Source organism: Trichosurus vulpecula, chromosome 1 (genome assembly GCF_011100635.1).
Source record: "Trichosurus vulpecula isolate mTriVul1 chromosome 1, mTriVul1.pri, whole genome shotgun sequence".
NCBI classification, from domain to species: domain Eukaryota; kingdom Metazoa; phylum Chordata; class Mammalia; order Diprotodontia; family Phalangeridae; genus Trichosurus; species Trichosurus vulpecula.
The window spans coordinates 55,717,160-55,734,613 of NC_050573.1; the positions used below are offsets into that span (position 1 = coordinate 55,717,160).

A 17,454-nucleotide genomic window follows, 5' to 3' on the forward strand; every position below is an offset into this window, starting at 1 on the left:
GAGAGGGCAGTGACTGGCCCTTTTGTTGTTTAGTCGTGTCCGATTCTTCGTGGCCCCATCTGGGATTTTCTTGGCAAAGATACTAGAGTAAGGTTTGCTATTTCCTCCTCCAGCTCCTTTTACAGATGAGGAAACTGAGGCAAACAGGGTTAAGTGACTTGACCAGGGTCACATAGCTAGTAAGTGTCACAGGCCAGATTTGAACTTAGGTCTTCTTGACTCCAGGCCTGACCCTCAGACAGGCCCTTGTTTACATATTATTTGTAAGAGGCAGGATTTGAACTCAGCCTCTCCTAACTTTCAAGTCCATACTCCTATTCCAACACTGTGCCCAGATAGAGACAGAGACCCCAGAAGAGATAGGATCCTAGCTGGAAGGGCCCCTGAGGCCATCTAGTCCAACTCCCTTATTCTACAGATGAGGAAAATAAGGCCCAGGAAGAAGTGACTTGTCTAAGGTCACAAAGGTTGTAAGCATCAAAGGTGGGATTTGAACCCAGGTCCTTTGACTGCTGTCAGTGTTCCTTCATACTCCCCACTACAAACCCAGAGGACCATACTCACCCATCAATACAGCACTCCACCACCACTACCACAAATAGCCACATGCCATACATAAAATTACAGGGAGCTACCAACAAACACCCCCTTTCTTACACGCATCACATACCCAGCCAGGGCACACCTACACACACACTCACACCCAGCATCAGGCATTAATACACAATCACACATACACATACACACACACACAGGACTGGCTGGCTTGGGGGGGGCTTATCTTCTTCCCCCAACCCTCTCCTCCCCTCCCCTATTCCCACCCTCAGCAAGACTCCTCTAAGGCTCATCAGTTGGAGCTATTTGGAGTAGGGGGAAGGGTGTGAACTGGGGAGAGAGGAGCCTTGCAGAATTTATGTTTGGGAAGCTCAGAGCCTAAACTTAGTTTCCAACACAGAGGCCTTCATCCCAACCTGATTGTCTCCCTGGGAGTATGATTCCCAGATCCTCCTTACCCAGTGGCCTTTCTGGTGGGGGACAGGGATGTGGGAAAGGGGGTGCAGGTCAAGATTTGGCTCCCATAAAAGGTTGAGTCATTCTGACCCATCTTCCCCTTCCTGTATTCCTTTCCTCAAGGACGGGGGCCCACCTTCAACCCCGACCTCCATACCAATGCCTCCCTGCTTCTCTAGAGTATTCATTTCTGCCTCAGCCCCTCTGCCCTCCTGGTCTCCTCCTTGGCCTCTCTCCCCACCTGGTTTCTGCCTCAGTATCTTCTCCATCCCAGCATCCTCCACTCCTCTACCTCCTGGTCCTTTTCCATGGGTCCCTTTCCTGTTTCCCCTCTCTGGCCCTCTCGGTCTCTTGGCCAGCTACTCCCTCACTTCATTCTGGAAAGATTTGGGGAGGGTTTGCCTGCTGTGGGCAGGGTGATTACTCTAGCCGGCTCTCCACGTGCCTGTCCCCCATCCCCAATGCCAAGTCAGACCCTCCCCCTCCCCCAATTTGCTCTGTCTCCTTCCCCCTTCTCTTTTATCTCTTCCATTCCCATCGCTTCTTTTTGCTCTGGGCCCTCCCCTCTGTCTCTGCTTCTGTCTTCCCCCTTTTGTCTCTCTGCAGCCTGTTTTAGAAGTCTTTCCTGGCCTGGCTCTCCATTCTCTGGCTCTCGATTTCTCTCCCATCATCCCACTCATTTCTTTCTCCTGCACCCATTCTCCATCAGTCCCAGCCTCTCTGTGTCTCCGCTCAGTGTCTCCCTGTCTCTCTCCCGCGTTTGTCTCTGTCTCTCCCTCGGTTGTCTCTGTCTCCGAGCGTGTCCGTCTGCTTGCCTGTGTCTGCCTCCACCCCCACCCGCGCCCCCAAATCTCTCTGCACTAAGAGCCTTGGGAGCTTAGGGAAGAGGGGGTGGAAAGAAGGAGGAGGGGAGGGAGGCCAGGGCTGCGGAGCCGGAGCGGGGCGCTGGGCGCAGGGAGCGGGGCCCATTTCCATTTCAGAATTAATGAGATTCTCCCGAAGTGAGACACACGCGCGGCTTCAGAGGGCCGTCTGCCTCGCGGGTCAGCCCTGCGGAGTCAGGCCCCGTTGCCATGGTAGCACTGGCTTGCATATGTAAAGGCGAGAGAGGAGAGAGAGAGAGAGAGAGAGAGAAGGGGAGAGACAGAAGAGAGGGGAGATATGAAGAATTGGAGAAGGGGAGAGAGAAAAGAATGGGGGGGGGGAGAGTGAGCCACCTCCAGGACCCAAGCAGTCTGGCTTTGGCCCACAAATGGGGGGGCGGGGAGCCAGTCTCTGAGGAACAATGAGGGGGGAGGGGAGGCCCGACAAAGGCTAAGGTTAGCCTGGAAAGAGGGGAGATGGAGGCACGTGGGGGGTGGGGCTGGGAAGGAGAGGGAGATTCTGGAAAAAGGAGAGGCCTAGAGAATGGGAGCATACGGGCAATGGGTAGAGAGGAGAGTCTCTGCTAGAGTGTAAGGGCTGAGGATGAGGAGCAGGGAGGCCCTGAAAGAAGGCAAGACCTGGGGATACATGGGGGGGTAGGAAGAGGGGAGTGAAAATGGAAAGGAGCAAGGATGATGCTAGAAGGAAAGGGAAATGGAATTGGAAAAATTGGGGGTCCCCCATCCCTGGCCTTCCACATTCTGGCCAAAAGAACTGCCTTCTCTCATACCCCAGCCTCAGCATCTAGAGCCTTCAGACTTTGATCCCAGAAGTACCAGACCCCAGCTGTCTCCCCCTTCTCCCACCCAAGCCTGGGCTCCATACCCTGAAGGGGGGCAGGCTCAGGGAGGCCCCAGGGCAGAGATCAGTGGGTTGGGGGGGGCAGGGAGGAGCAGAGGCTGCCACATCTGTTACCAACTAGTGAGGGGGGAGGGTGCCGCAGCCATACCCGGGGCTTTGGGGAGAGACCGGTTAGGCTCGGGAGTTTTACTCGGTCCCCCCCCCCTTCCACGGGTCTTGGGGGCGCCAGGCCTGGCCGGGCAAGGAAGGGCCAATCGCCCGGCTGTGGGGGAGAGACGAAGGGGAGGGAAGCGGGCGGGCCCGGGTCGTGGCCAGGAAGCTGGGCGGACATCCTGTCGGTGGAGCGGGGCCTGGCCGGAGGCCCCCACTGCGGCTCCTCTCAGCCCCCAATCCCTAGGCAGCAGTGTGGGGGTGGGGATAGACGGGCTTGGGCGATCCCCGAAGGGGGGGGTGGGGCTCCAGAGCCCTCTCTGGCCCTTCTGTCTGTACCATCCGCGTGCCTCTCTCTCTTACTCTGTCTCTGTGTCTGTCCGTGTCTCTCTCTTCTTCCCTCTCTCTCCCTTCCTCTTTCTCTCCCTCTCTCCCCCTCTGTCTCTCTCTCCTTGCCCCCCTCCCCCTGTCTCCCTCTCCTTCTCTCTCTGTATCTCTGTTTCTCTGTCTCTCCCTCTGTCCTCTTTCTGTCTCTGTCTCCCTCTCTTTCTATCTCTTTCTGCCTCTCTGTCTCTCTCTACCCCCGCCCCCCTCCTCTCCTGGCCCGAGTCTGCATCCTGGTTCCTCTCTCTTGGTTCTGTGGGGGTCTCTCTCCATCTTTCTGCACTTTCGGTGCGTCCTAGACTCTCCCCTGTTTTTGCTCTCAGTTCCCTCCCACTTCCTTTGCTGTGTTCAGCTCTCTTCCCTCCCTTTGCTGTATCTCTGGGTCTCAGCCGCCCCCTCTTTCCTTTGTTGGGTCCCCGGTCTCTTGGTTTCTCCGTCTCTTCCTCCCTTTGCTGGGTCTCTGTCTCTGTTTCTTTGTGACCTTGGTATCTTCAGGAAAAGCCCAGCGCTCCCAAACCAGTTGTCATAGCAACGGCTGTTTTGCCTTCTCCGGGAAGCTCATCAGGCCCTGATTGACAAGGGGGGGAGGCTGAGGGGGCCCCCCAGCTCCCCAATCCCAGGCTCTAGGGGGGAGGGGAGTCGATTCCCCGCCTCCGAGCCTTCCCGAGTCCCGCCCCCGCCCAGGCTTCTCTGCCCTCCAGGCCAGCCCCGGGATTGTCCCAAGGAGGGCTGGGCCTTGCCTGGGGGATTAACCCCTCAGACCCCACTTGGAGGCCACGTGGGGGCTGCTAGGAGCAAGGGCTGGGACCCCGCCCCCATCCCTCATCCACCCACACACAAGCTTACCGCCTTCCCTGGTTCCCCAGCTGGGTGGGGAGAGGCAGCCACCCGCTGTCTCCCCAGGGCCGGGTCCACCCGCCTGCTTGCTTCCTCCTCCTCCGACCCCTCCAGGAAGCTCTTCGGCGCCTGGCGCTGCCCTCGGGGCTGAGGTTGGGGGAGGGAGGGAGGGGAAGCTGTGAAAGTCCGGAGAGGCCTGGAAGGATCTCCATTGAGGATTGAGAGCTGGAAGGGCGCTTAGAATGTACAATGTCTGGGCTGGAAGGGTCCTTAGAACTGAGAAATACTTTAGAACTCAGAATATCTGGGCTGCAAAGGTCCTTAGAACTGAGAATGTGCTCGAAGGGTCCTTAGAACTTAGACTGTCTGGACTGGAAGAGCCCTTGGAACTGATGCTGCCTTTAGAACTCAATTTCTGGGCTGGAAAAGTCCGGAAGGGCCCTTAGAACTTAGAATGCCTTTGAAGGAAGGACCCTCTCCACAGCTGCATGGGCCTTTAGGACGCAGAATATAGGATGTCTGAGCTGGGAGGGACCTTAGAACAAAGAATGCCAGAGCTAGGAGGGATCTTGGAATGTGGAACCTCAGAGCTCTAAGGGACCCTGGTCCATAGAAGTCAGGGCTACACCATTTATTGCTATGTTGGGTGGGCTGTACCTTGGACTGGGGGATGCCAAGGTGACACTCTGTCCTCAGGGAGCTTCTACTGGGTGGGCTGGGGAAAAAGTGGAGAAATGACCCAGAGATAATGAGTCCATTGTTTTGGAGGCAAAGGTGATGTCCAAACAATACAATAGAAAGTTTTGAAGAGAGGGAAAACTCAGGGTCTCCATAGAGAAAGGATAGATTTTGAAAGGCCTAGAGCAGGGGTGGGGAACCTGCCACATGTGGCCCTCTAGGCAGCCCTGTGACTGAATCCAAACTTCGCAGAACAAACCCCCTTAACAGAAGGATTTGTTCAGTAAAACTTGGACTGAGTCAAAAGGCCACACCTGAGGACCTAGAGGGTCACATGTGGCCTCCAGGCTGCAGGTTCCCCACCCCTAACCTAGAGGAAGGAGGGGACAGCCAGTGGGCATGCTCTCTAGAGACACCGATAGGAGAACTGCTGGCAATCCAGTTTTGCTGAAATTTAGAGTGCTCAGAGGGGAGGAGAATGCAATAAGACTGGGAGAGTAGGTTGGGGTCAGACTAGAGGGCTGGGGAACCCCTAAAGATATTTGGGCAGGAAAGTAAGCCATAAGCCTCTTTTGGTAACTGACTTCAAGCAGAGGCTGCTGCTAGGCAGTTTCAGCACGGAGTAGTGGCAATAGCACCAGGCTTGGGAACCAGGGAGCATCGGAGTTGGAATGCCATCTCTCTGACATTACTAGTTGTGTGACCTTAAGCAAATTTTCTGAGCCTCAGTTTCCTCATCTGTAAAACGGGAGGGTCAGACCAGATGACCTCCAAGCTCCCTTCCAAACAGAACAAACAAAAAAAGTTTTCCGGAAAAATCTCCTTTTATCCTTATAATCACCGGAGAGAAGTGCTGGTATTACCCAGATTTCACAGACGAGGAAACTGAGACGGGCTGAGGTTAAGCGATTTGTCCAGGATCACGCAGCAGCTAGCAAAGATCCGAGGCCCCATTTGAACTCAGGTCTTCCTAACTCCAAGTCTAGCACTATAGCTGCTTCTTTAAAATAGTAATAATTTAAAAAATCTGTGATCCTTTGATCAAGTCTGTGATCCAGGCCCAACCCTCCTAAAATTTAATTATAAATAGGGAAACTGAGCCCAAGGGAAGGAAAGGGTTCTTTGGAGCTAGGACAAAATCAGGCCAGCTTCCCCCTCCCTGGGCTACCCTTCGAAAAGTAATAAGCCCGGGTCGCTGGACCCCGGGTCCCCGAGAAAGCACATGGGGGTCGACTGGAACCGCTGGCTTATGCGTAGTAGACGTTGGAGCGGGTAGGGGTCCCCGGGGCTGGAGGAGGCCGGGGCGCAGAGGGTTAAGATGGGGCAGCCCGTCCGTCTGCAGGCCGGCCCGTTGGCCCGGGGCTGGGTTGGGCCCGGCGGGCTGGGAGGAGGAGTGCACCGAGCAGCCTCGCCCCGGGCGCTGTTGGTCTTGGCGGCGGCCACAGACTGGCCATTGTCTTGCAAATGATTCGCGCCGGGTCCTCCAGCGAGTTCAGCTGGGTCCAGCCGCCTAGAAGACCGGCGCCTCCCCCTCCCGGGGCCCTAGCGCCATCCTGGCTCTGACTTAAGCCCTGGAGCGGGTGAGGCCCCCAACTAGGGAGGGCAAACGAGGGAGCCTCTCCCTCCACCCCGACCCTGCCCCCTCCGGGGAGCCGGGTATGAGTGCTGGCTAATTTAAGTGACCTTGGATAAGTCCTCATCTCTCTAGGGAGGGGGTTCGATTAGCTTGATGGTCTCTTTCCAGCCCTGAAAGTCCAGGTTTCTTTCCTAAACCCCCGGATTGCCGCTAGCCCTTCGGCATTGGGCTGTGCTGCCCTTGGAAGGAAGGGCAGGGGGGCCCCTCCCTCTGCCCTTCCGTCCTCTTAGACCCAGCGATCCGGAGGGACCTGGGAACCCGGAGGAGGGAGGAGCAGTGGGAAGGCACTCCAAGCCCCTAAACTTATAATAGATGGGGTGGGCTTAACTGAGGGCCCACCTCTTCTGGCTCCTCCTCCACCTCCTACGGCTGTGCGAAACTGAGCTGGAGAACGTTGGAAAGAGGGCCTGACGCTCGGCCCCTGGTCTTAATAATGATGGTAGTAATAGCCATGTTTGCCGCAGCTGTATGTACATTACGTCCTCTGAGCATCGCTGCCACCCTGAAGGGGCGGGGTCTATTTTTAATCCCTATTTGACAAACGAGGAAATTGAGGCACGGAGAAATGGTTGCTGAGAGTCGCACAACTCGGTGTCTGAGAAACGAGCCCGGATCTCCCTGATGCTCTATTCGATCGGCAGCCCCTGAGGGCAAGGACCACGTCTTTGCCTTTATTAAGCTTAGTGCCCGGCACACAGGAAGTGCATAATGCTTGCTTGTTGACCGACTCCGGAGGCCAGGCTTGGATCTCACTACTCCTTTGGATCTTTGTCTTCTGATCCTAAAGATGAAGGAATTAGGGCTAGTCACGAGTGGTAGTGCCTGAACCCTAACCCGGACAAGTACAGGCCTCTTGACCATCAGCCAACCAACAGGACTTTTGAAAGCTACGTATAACTAGATCTGGGGACACAAAGGCGGAAATGTCCTGCCCTCGGGGAGCTTCTCTGGACTGGGGGAGGGGGGACCACCACATATATACATAAGTATATACAAAATAAGCTACTAGGTCACTCGGTTTGGGGAGGGTGAAGAGGGGAGCACAGGCAGCTGGGGGACATCAGGAAGGTGTCCCATAGAAAGTGACATTTGAGCAGACCTTGGAAGAACGCTAGTGAGTCTAAGAGGCAGAGGTGAGGAAGGAGAGTGTTCCAGGCCTTGGGGCCAGCCTGGGTAGAGGCTGGATACAGGAGAAGATGCTGTGGTTGCTCATGAGCTCCCTGAACTTCAGTTTCTTCTTCTGGAAAACAGCTAACAGCAGTAATACCCACCTGTATTCAGTCATTTTCTGTCATGTCTGACTCTCCGTGACCCCATTTTGGAAGATGCTGGAGCGTTTGCCATTTTCTTCTCCAGCTCATTTTACAGATGAGGAAACTGAGGCAAACAGGGTGAAGTGACTTGCCCAGGGTCACACAGCTAGCGTCTGAAGGCAGATTTGAACTCAGCCTTCCTGACTCCAGGCTCACTCCACTGTGCCACCTAGCGGCCCCAGTACTCACCTACCTTATGCTCAAGTGCAATTATGTCACAAGTTCTGGAAACTTTTATGCGTTATGTAAATATGCAGGTATTGTAAAGACGTGTGTGACGTGGTCAGACCTGTGCTTTGGGAAAATGACTTTAGTTATTGTGTAGAGGATGAAGTGCAATGAGGGGAGACCGGCTGCAGAAGACCAGGAGTCTCTGACTCCGCATGTGACACTCAGCCGACAAGGTCCAGTTCAAATGTCACCTTCCTCTGGGCAGCCTTCTGGGATCACCCAGTCCTCAGGGAGGCTTCTTCTGCCAAGCTCCTTATGCACCGATGGCCTAGACCTCTTCCTCTCACTCAGAGCAATACTGCACTTAAGTTATCTCTGCTTTTTTCAGTCTTCTGGCCTCTGGGATAGATGATGAACTCCCTGAGGGCAGACACAGCGGCTTAGCCTGTTTTGGCTTCCCTCCGCAGAGCTCAGTCCTGCCACCTGGGGGCCTTAGCGCATAGTTGTTGAATGAATTATTGAAACTCTCAGCGACTTGTCATTCAATGAACATTTCTTGGGACCAACTGAGCAAGTCCCCTGCTTGCCTAACCTGAGCTGGGGTTTGGGGGGCAAGGAGCGTGGGATAGAGATGGAGAAGAACCAGGCTTAGTCATGGTGGAGGGGGAATGAGACATAATCATAGCACAGTAAATATAGAGCAGGAAGGTACCTTAGAGGCCCTGAGTGAATAAGTGATGCCCTTCATGTTCACTTCAATATAAAGTCACTTATTTAATATGAGGGAGACGGAACGCTGAGCTCGGTAGTTCATCAGGTGGGCCAGTATAGATCCAATATGGACTATACAGAGCAGGTGTACTGTAAAGTAAGCCTGGAGAGGTAAGCTGATGCTAGGCTGGGAAGAGCTTGTATTCTATCCTAGAGGTAATAGGGAGCCCCAAAAGCTTCTTGAGAGGGAGGGATGCGGTCAGACCTGTGCTTTAGGAAGATTGTTTTGGCAGCCGTGCGGAGGATGGGAGGTGTGGATAGGATCAGAGAGAGGGGTGGCTGGGTGGCACAGTGATTAGAGCACCAGCCCTGGAGTCAGGAGGACCTGAGTTCAAGTCCAGCCTTAGGCACTTGACACACTTACTAGCTATGTGACCTTGGGCAAGTCACTTAACCCCAAGTGCCCTGCCTTCCCCCCTCAAAAAAAAAAAAAGAAAATGACAGGATCAGAGAACATATATACTAAGGAATTGCAGTAGCTGCTATGCCTACCAGCTGTGCATGATTTGCAGAAAAGCAGGAAGCCCAGATGAACCACTCTGCTGTCTAGAGTCTTATAGGATCCTGCATTTGCTATGCAACTTCACTCAAAGTCGGGGAGGGGAGGTTGTTTGGTTTGGGTTTTTGTTTGGGGGCGGTGTAGAAAAGGATAACTATTTGAACTGTGACAGAGCTGTGGTGTATAGTAATGAATTAAGCACCTACTATGTGCCAAGCACTGTGTTAGGTGCTGGGGATACAAGTGCAAAGAATGAAGCAGTCCCTACTCACAACCCATCACCCCTAACTACCCAGTGATATTTCCAGTAGAGACGTGTTGGGTAGGGTTAAAATCACCAGCATCTTACATTTTACATCGCCCCCGTTTCTCCATTACAAATCATTTTACCCACATCTCGTTTGACTCTGAAAGGTGCCAGTATTCTCCCATTTTAGAAGTGGGGGAGGGGGATAGCCTGGCTGGTTTGGCGTCCTATGCCTGGATCCAAGTCCTTCCAATACCGGGTGAAGCTGAATACTACGCTTCTTCACTCAGGGCCTTAGTTCCAAGACCACCCAGTGGCTAGGTGGTGGCCCTGGAACTTGAACCCAGCCCCTATGACATCACTTCCAATGCTTTTTCCAATACACTGTGCTGTTGGGGGAGGGGCGTGTCTCTAGTTTGCAGTAATGTTGAAGTCAATTTTACTTGCAAAAAGAAGGTGAAGTTGTTTCCACGACTCATTTAGGGACCCTTCTTAATGTCCTAGAAAAGAGACTGGGAAGATAATGCCAGGTCGAGGAACCAAGCAGAACAGGGTCTAGTCCATTGTGTAGTAACAAGGCTTTTTTTGTTTGTTTGTTTCTTCGTTGGAGGGCAGTGGAGTTAAGTGACTTGTCCAGGTTCACACAGCTAGTAAGTGTCTGGGTCTGGATTTGAACTAAGGTCCTCCTGACTCCAGGACACTACTCTGTCCACTGTGCCCCTACGAGCTTTTTGTTGAAAGATGTTCCCAGCCTTGGGCCAGGTTCTGGAAAAGGAGATCTAACTTCTGCCCTCTGAATTGTTTAATTTTTGCCTTTGCATTCCCAGCCGTGGACCAGGATAAGTGTCTTACAAGTAGTTGTTGAATGATTAAAGAAATGAATGAATGTTCTCAAAATGGGGGGATGGGGACTCAGTAGCAGACAACCAAAGAGCTCTGAACAGTCCTATCTCTCTCTCTCTCTCTCTCTCTCTCTCTCTCTCTCTCTCTCTGTCTCCATCTCTCTGTGTCTTTCTCTGTCTCTCTCTCTCTCTCTCTCTGTCTCTCTCTCCCCCCATCTCTCTCTCTCTGTCTCTCTCCCTCTCCTCTCTCTCTGTCTCTGTCTTTCTCTCTGTGTCTCTCTCTGTCCTGTCTCTGTCTCTCTCTCTGTCTCTCCCTCTCCTCTCTCTCTCTCCCCCTCCCTCCCCTCTCTCCTGTCTCTCTCTCTCTGTCCCCCTCTCCTCTCTCTCTGTCTCTCTCTCTCTCCCCTCTCTCACTCTCTCTCTCCTGACTCCCTCTCTCTCTCTCTCACTACCGCCCCTCTCTTTCTCCTAAACCTTCTTATAGTCAAATGAAACAGCTCTCCCCAAAGTTACGTGATGTCTTAATTTCCCAGTCCAAAGGCTTTTTCTCAGTCTCCTTCCTTCTTGACCTTTCTCTTGCCTTTGACGCTGTCCGTCACTCCTCCATGACACTTCCTTTCTCATTTTTATGATACTGATCTCCCCTGGTTTACCTCCTGGCTGCCCTGCTGTACTCTTCTTCATCCCTGGGTGTCCCCCAAGGCTCTGTCATGGATGCTTTTTTCCTCTCCCTCTATCATGTTTCACTTGGTGCTCTCATCAGCTCCCATGGTCAGTTATCCTCTCTATGTAAAGGACACCCAGATCTATAGATCCTGCCCCAGTCTTTCTCCTGAGCCCAGTCCCACATCAAACTCGACATCACCCAAAAAGGACTTTCCCACTCAAACCTTCTTTTCCTCCCAGCTTTCCTATTACTGTGGAAGACACTGCCATCCTCTCAGTCACCTACGCTTCCAACCTCAATTTCCGGTCTTAACTCCACACTCTCATATTCGATCTGTTCCCGAATCTTGTGGTTTCTCAGTCAGTCAGTAAAAATTTGTTAAGCATCTACTCCATTGTCCTGGGGCCACATAGAAAGGCAAAAGACAGTCCCTGCTCTCAAGGAGCTCACAGTCTGATGGGAGAGACAAGATGCGAACCGTGGACAAACCAGCTATAGACAGGATAAATGGGAGGTCATCAATGTAGGGAAGGCACCAGCATTCAGGGGGACCAGGAAATGCTTCCTGTAGAAGGGAGGATTTTTGCTGGGATGTCAGGGAAGCCAGGAGGTGGGGATGAGAAGGGGGAACATTCCAGGCATGGAGATAACCAAGGGAAATGGTAGGAGTTTGGAGATGGGAATGTCTTGTGTGAGTCCTGTGGTACTGAGTAAAGAATATGTAGTGGGTGGGTAGGGGGAGGAAGGCTGAGAAGGGCTTTGAATGCCAAAAAAGATTTTCTACTTGATGCTGGAGCTGTAGGGAGCCTCTGGAGTTTATTGAGTTGGAGATGGGCCTGGAGGATGGGGGGGCGACTCGGTAAGACCTGTGCTTTAGGAAACACCCACTTTGACAGCTGGTGGAGGACTGGAGTGGGCAGAGCCCGGAGGAGGGCAGACCAACCAGCAAGCTTTCACAACGGTCCAGTCAGGAGGTGATGAGGGCCAGGCCCAGGGCTATGGGCTCTGTCAGAGAAGAGAAGGCGACATGTGTGAGAGATGTCAGGAGAGTCAAATCAACAGGCCTTGGCAACCTATTGGATATGGCAGTGAGAGAGAGGAATTGAGGATGACACCAAGGTTTTCACTGTCCGTCCCCCAAGACTGGAATTCTCTCCTCCTTCCCTTTGGCTCCTTAGATTCCTTCAAGACCCCACAGGAATCTCATTTTATGAAAGAGAACTCCACCCTCCCCTTCCACTGCCAGTGACTTCCATAACCTTCTATCTATGTCTTCTCTGTATGTACTGAGCTACCATGTTGTTCCTCCCCATTCCAACGTAAGCCCCTGGAGAGTTGGAGTTTAGGGTTTGCCTTCAGGGCCTGGCACACAGTAAGCATTTAATAAGTGCTTGTAGACTTGAAGTCATGATTTTCACAGATTGTGCATATGTTGGTCCCCATCCCTGCCCCCAACCTAGCATGTGGTTTTCTAGCTCCTGGCCTTTATATGCTCTGTCCTTTGTGCCCTTCCTCCTCACCTGGGCCTCTCAGTAATGATAACAGCTTGCATTTGTATAGCCACCATTATGTGCCAGGTACCGTGCAAAGAGCTTTACAAATCTTGTTGGGTCCTCACACAACCCTAGGGAGTGTTACTATCTCCACTATACAGTTGAGGAAACTGAGGCAAACAGAGTTAATGACTTGCCTAGGGTCATACTGCTAATAAGTGTCTATGACAGGTTTTGAACTCAGGTCTCCCTGACTCCGGGACTAGTGCTCTATCCACTGAGCCACCCCCACCTGCTTAACATCCTCCACTTCCTTCAGCTCTTCTGTTGTCTCCTACTGAAAGCCTTTTTTTCTGCTTTTCTCTGCTGGGTCTGCTTCTTCTTCCTTCCTCAAATGGTCACAGGTGTGCTGCTTATCTGCAAGGTCCCTTTGGTTGTTACCAGGAGACTGGAAGGTCTATGAGGGCAGGCACGATTTGGTTTCTGTCTGTGGCTTATAAGGCACAGTGCCTGGGCTGTCATAGGCACCTAATAAATGCTTGATTAGATAGAAACAAAACACAGCCTCAGGTCCCCGAGGAACCTTTGGGCCTGAGGAGCCCCTACTGACTGGGCGGCAAAGGCTTCCTAGAAGGGCTGGGGATTGAAAAATGGGGGAAGGTGGGGAGGGGAGAAGGAATGAAGGCCAGAAATGCCCCTTCTTACTGGCATCGCAATTGCTTCTCTTCCTCAGCACTCAGCACTTTCCTGCAATTGAATTGGACTAGAGCAGGGACCCTGAACCTGAGACCCACCTGTTTGTTATCTTGGATGGGGCGAAAACGACATCTTTATCTTTAGGAGCCTTTGGGTTCCCTGGTGCTCCTGTGTCTTTTATTCATTTCAAAACATGATTTGGAGAAGGGTTCCCTCCATAGGCTTCATCAGCTTCCCTCCTGTAGGGCTCCAGGATGCCAGTAAGGCTGAGGACCCCTGGTTTGGGAGGGCCGCCTATACTGCTTGTGACCAGGGGCAAGATTCTCTCCCTCTGGGCCTCACTTTGGCCTTGCTGTTCTCCAAGATCAAGGATCTCATGATTCTCTAAATTAGGGAATTTTAGGATTTAGACTTGGAAGGAACTCCAGAATGTCAGAGCTGGGAGGGCCCTTAGAACACAGGATGTCAGAGCTGAGAGGGCCCTTAGAACACAGGATGTTAGAGCTGGGAGACTCCTTGGAACACAGGATGTGAGAGCTGGGAGGGCCCTTAGAACACAGGATGTGAGACCTGGGAGGGCCCTTAGAACACAGATGTCAGAGCTGGGAGGGCCCTCAGTACACAGGATATCAGAGCTGGGAGGGCCCTTAGAACACAGGATGTTAGAGCTGGGAGACTCCTTAGAACACAGGATGTCAGAGCTGGGAGGGCCCTCGGTACACAGGATGTTAGAGCTGGGAGACTCCTTAGAACACAGGATATCAGAGCTGGGAGGGCCCTTAGAACACAGGATGTTAGAGCTGGGAGACTCCTTAGAACACAGGATGTCAGAGCTGGGAGGGCCCTCAGTACACAGGATGTTAGAGCTGGGAGACTCCTTAGAACACAGGATGTCAGAGCTGGGAGGGCCCTTAGGACACAGGACGTCAGAGTTTAGAGATCAATGATTCCTTCTTCCTCAATTTATAGGTAGGGAAACTGAGGCACAGAAAAGGGACATGTATCAGAACAACAGCCCACCAACTCTAGGCCTACCTACCTGCACTATACATAGGATTATTGGTCTGCATCACCTCCTTTGTACAGGTGATGAAACAGCTTTAGAGAAGTGACTTGCCTAACATCCCAAGGTAGTAAATGATAGAGTTCAGGATTTGAACCCAGGTCCTTTTATGACAAATCCAGTGTTCTTTCTACACATTGTACCATTCTTCCCTTCGTAGGGGCCCAAGGCTGGGTTAAGTAGAGAACAGAAGGCCCAGGGTTGGGAATGGGGATGCTTGAACCCCATTATGGCAGATTTTGACTGACCCTGCTCTTTCTGCCTTTCAGAGTGCGGCTGCAGCGCCTAGCCCGGTGATGGGTGGCATGGCTCCCAGTGATGGGATGCCTATGCCAGCTGGCTTCTTTCAGGTACCACAATGGGGCTGTCTCCTGGGGAGCAGAATTGGGGGGCTGGATTTGTCCCTTGGCAGCCTCAGGAATGAGGCGGGGCTGTGGGGAGGGTGAAGGTTAAACTTCTCTCGGTATGTAGGGTTGTGTGGGGCTCCGTGTGGATGTGGGCATGGGATGCAGTTGTCTGTGGGATGTGTGTTTGTGTGTCTGTGAGGGAGAGCAAATGATGTCTTGGAGGGGGATGAAGAGGGTGAGGGAGAGAAAGAAATAGTGGGTGAGAGGGAGGGGAGTATAGAGGAAGAGAAAGAGGAAGAGAGAGAGAGAGGAGGGAGAAGAGAGAAGGAGAGAGAGAGAGAGAGAGAGAGAGAGAGAGAGAGAGAGAGAGAGAGAGAGGAAGGAAGGAAGGAAGGAAGGAGAATAGAGAAGGAGAGAGAGAGAAGAGAGGAGAGAGAAGGAAATGAAGAGAGAGGGGGGTGTAGGGTCTATCTGTGTGTGAGTCAGCAGCATGGAGCCTATGGCCGTGTGTTTGTGTAAGAGAGAAAGGAAGGAATGGCATGGCCTGCCAGAGAGGAGGCTTGTGTATAAATGAGAGGTACAGTCTGTCGGTGAGAGAGAAAGAGGCAGAGTGTGGGTGTGTGAGTGTGTGTTGGTGAGAGGAAGAACTAACGGAGGGGGCTGTGGAGTGTGTGCATGGAGAATGAGAGGTGTGGGGGCATCTCTGTGCAGGAGGGGGAGGGAGGATCTGGGGGAGAGAGAGGCCTGGAGGTCTTTGTGGCTTTGGGTCTGTATGTTTGGAAGAGAGAAAGCAGCATGGGGTCTCTAGACTTGCATGTGAGCGAAGGCGTGGGGTCTGTGTGTGTGGGAGAGAGAAAGAAATAGGCATGAGTCTGTACGTATGGGGGGAGGGCAGGAGAGCGGCAGGAAGGAGGGAGGTTTGTGCATAAGATGGGGATGTGGGGTTTGAGTAGGAGAGGTGTGGGGCTGATACAGAGCACTAGAGAGAGGAGGCCATGGAGGCTACATGATCTAAAGAGGGGAGGTCTCTGTGTTTGAGACTGGGACAGGCCCAGGGCGGATCTCTAGGGGAAAGGGGCTAGGGGGTCTCTGAATGTGTGGGGATGTCAGAGGTGGGTGAGAAAAGGAGAGAAGAGGGTGTGGGATCTGAGAGAGAGGGTGGAGGGAGAGAGAGGGGGAGGGAGAGAGACAGAAAAAGAGACAGAGGAGTATACAGTATATTTGTGTGATAGAGAGACATGGGGTCTATCTATGTGGAAAAGAGAGCAGGGTATAGGGTGTATGTATGAGAGGCATAAAGTCTGTGGGGAACATGGAGGCATCTGTCTGAGAGAGGGAGGGTGGGGTATGACGTCTGTGGAGGGTAGGGGTCTGGGTGAGAGAGGGGATATGGGGTTCTGAGATTAAGAGAGAAGGGGGGTAGGACAGAATCTGTGGGGTCTATGAGAAAGAGAAAAGAAAATGTGTTATGTGTGTGTTTAGAGACAGAGAGAAGCATAGAATCTGATGTGAGAGAGGGAGAAATATAAAGGGATGTATGGTCTTTGTGTGTGTGTGTGTGTATGTGTGTGCATGTGTGTGTGAGGTGGAGTAAGAGACAAGGGGTGTGGAAGTAGAGGGTGTTTGTGTATGAGAGAGATGTGTGCTATGACAGAGGGTTAGGATGTGAGGTACAGGAGGAAAGGGATCTGTGTCTGAAAAGGGTAAAGAGGAAAGTATTGTGAGTCCCTTTGTATGGGAAAAAGGCATGAAGTCTGTGTGTGAGAGAGAAGCAAGAAATCTGTTGGGGGCGGGACACAGGGATCTGTGTGTGAGAGGGAGAGGCATGAACTCTATGAGAGAGAGAGGGGTGTGTGTGTGTGTGTGTGTGTGTGTGTGTGTGTGTGTGTGTGTGTAGGGGGTAAAGGTTGCGGGATCCAGGACAGGGCACGAGGAGGGTATATATATGTCAGGGAGGTGGAGGTTCCACATTCAGGAGGTTGGGGCTGTGAGTCTTGGATATTCTAATTCAATATTAATTTAGATAGAAGGCTTCCTGGGCCAGCTAGGTGGCCCAATGGATAGAATATAGGCCCTGGAGTCAGGAATCAGGACTTGAATTCAAATCCAGCCTCAGACTAGTTGTGTGACCCTGGGCAAGTCATTTAACCCCCATTACCGAGAGAGAGAGAGAGAGAGAGAGAGAGAGAGAGAGAGAGAGAGAGAGAGAAAGAGAGAGAGAGAGAGAGAGTGGGGGGGGGGAAGGCTGCTGTGGGGAAGAGACCCAGGGATCAATGTTGGGTTTCTTGGCCATTTTGCATTCTTGTCAGTGACCTGGATCAAGGAGGCATTGACCAGATCTGCAGATGACAGATAACCAGGAGGGTTCCCTAATGTGGGGCTTCTTCAGCTTTTTCTACTTGAGACCCTTTTTTGTGGTTTGGCAGTGTTCCTTGGTGTTGCATGGCCACGCACAGTGGAAAGTTTGAACCCTTTGTTTCCAGCACCAAGGTTGCTGTGAAGTTGCCAGGCAAGCCCTGCCAGAAACACCTCAGTTTCATTAATTTTTAGTCATTGGGTGGTCAGAAATATTTTACTGTGGCCAAATTTTTCCAGACCCCATATGGGGTCGTGACCTATAGTTTAAGAAGCACTGCTGAATGCACTGAAGGATTAGCCAGGAGCCCAAAAGATCTGGAGAGGCCAGAACACTGAGCCAGTCTGAATAAGATGTATTTAGTGGAGATAAATGTAAAGTCCCACATGGGTTCAAGAAATCAACTTAAGTACAGGATAAAAATAGTAATGATGGCAGTGGCCTTAGAGATTACAGAACTATTCACATTTATTACTTGAACTTCACTAAAATATGGAGGAAGATTTGGCTCCCCATGATCTCTATTTTCCAAATAAGACAACTCTGGTTCATAAAGCTTAAGTGGTCT

At 52.2% G+C, this 17,454-nt stretch overlaps 1 protein-coding gene across 5 annotated transcripts in view; it reads left to right on the top strand.

Annotated features, from left to right (window-relative positions):
• Window positions 1-17,454, top strand: part of SSBP4 (single stranded DNA binding protein 4) — a 48,408-nt gene that overhangs the window by 13,740 nt on the left and 17,214 nt on the right. For all 5 annotated transcript variants that reach the window (XM_036741600.1, XM_036741598.1, XM_036741601.1 and 2 more), the window contains exon 5: window positions 14,453-14,533. In XM_036741600.1, coding sequence (XP_036597495.1) covers window positions 14,453-14,533 — 81 coding nt within the window. The remainder of the gene's footprint in view (window positions 1-14,452; window positions 14,534-17,454) is intronic.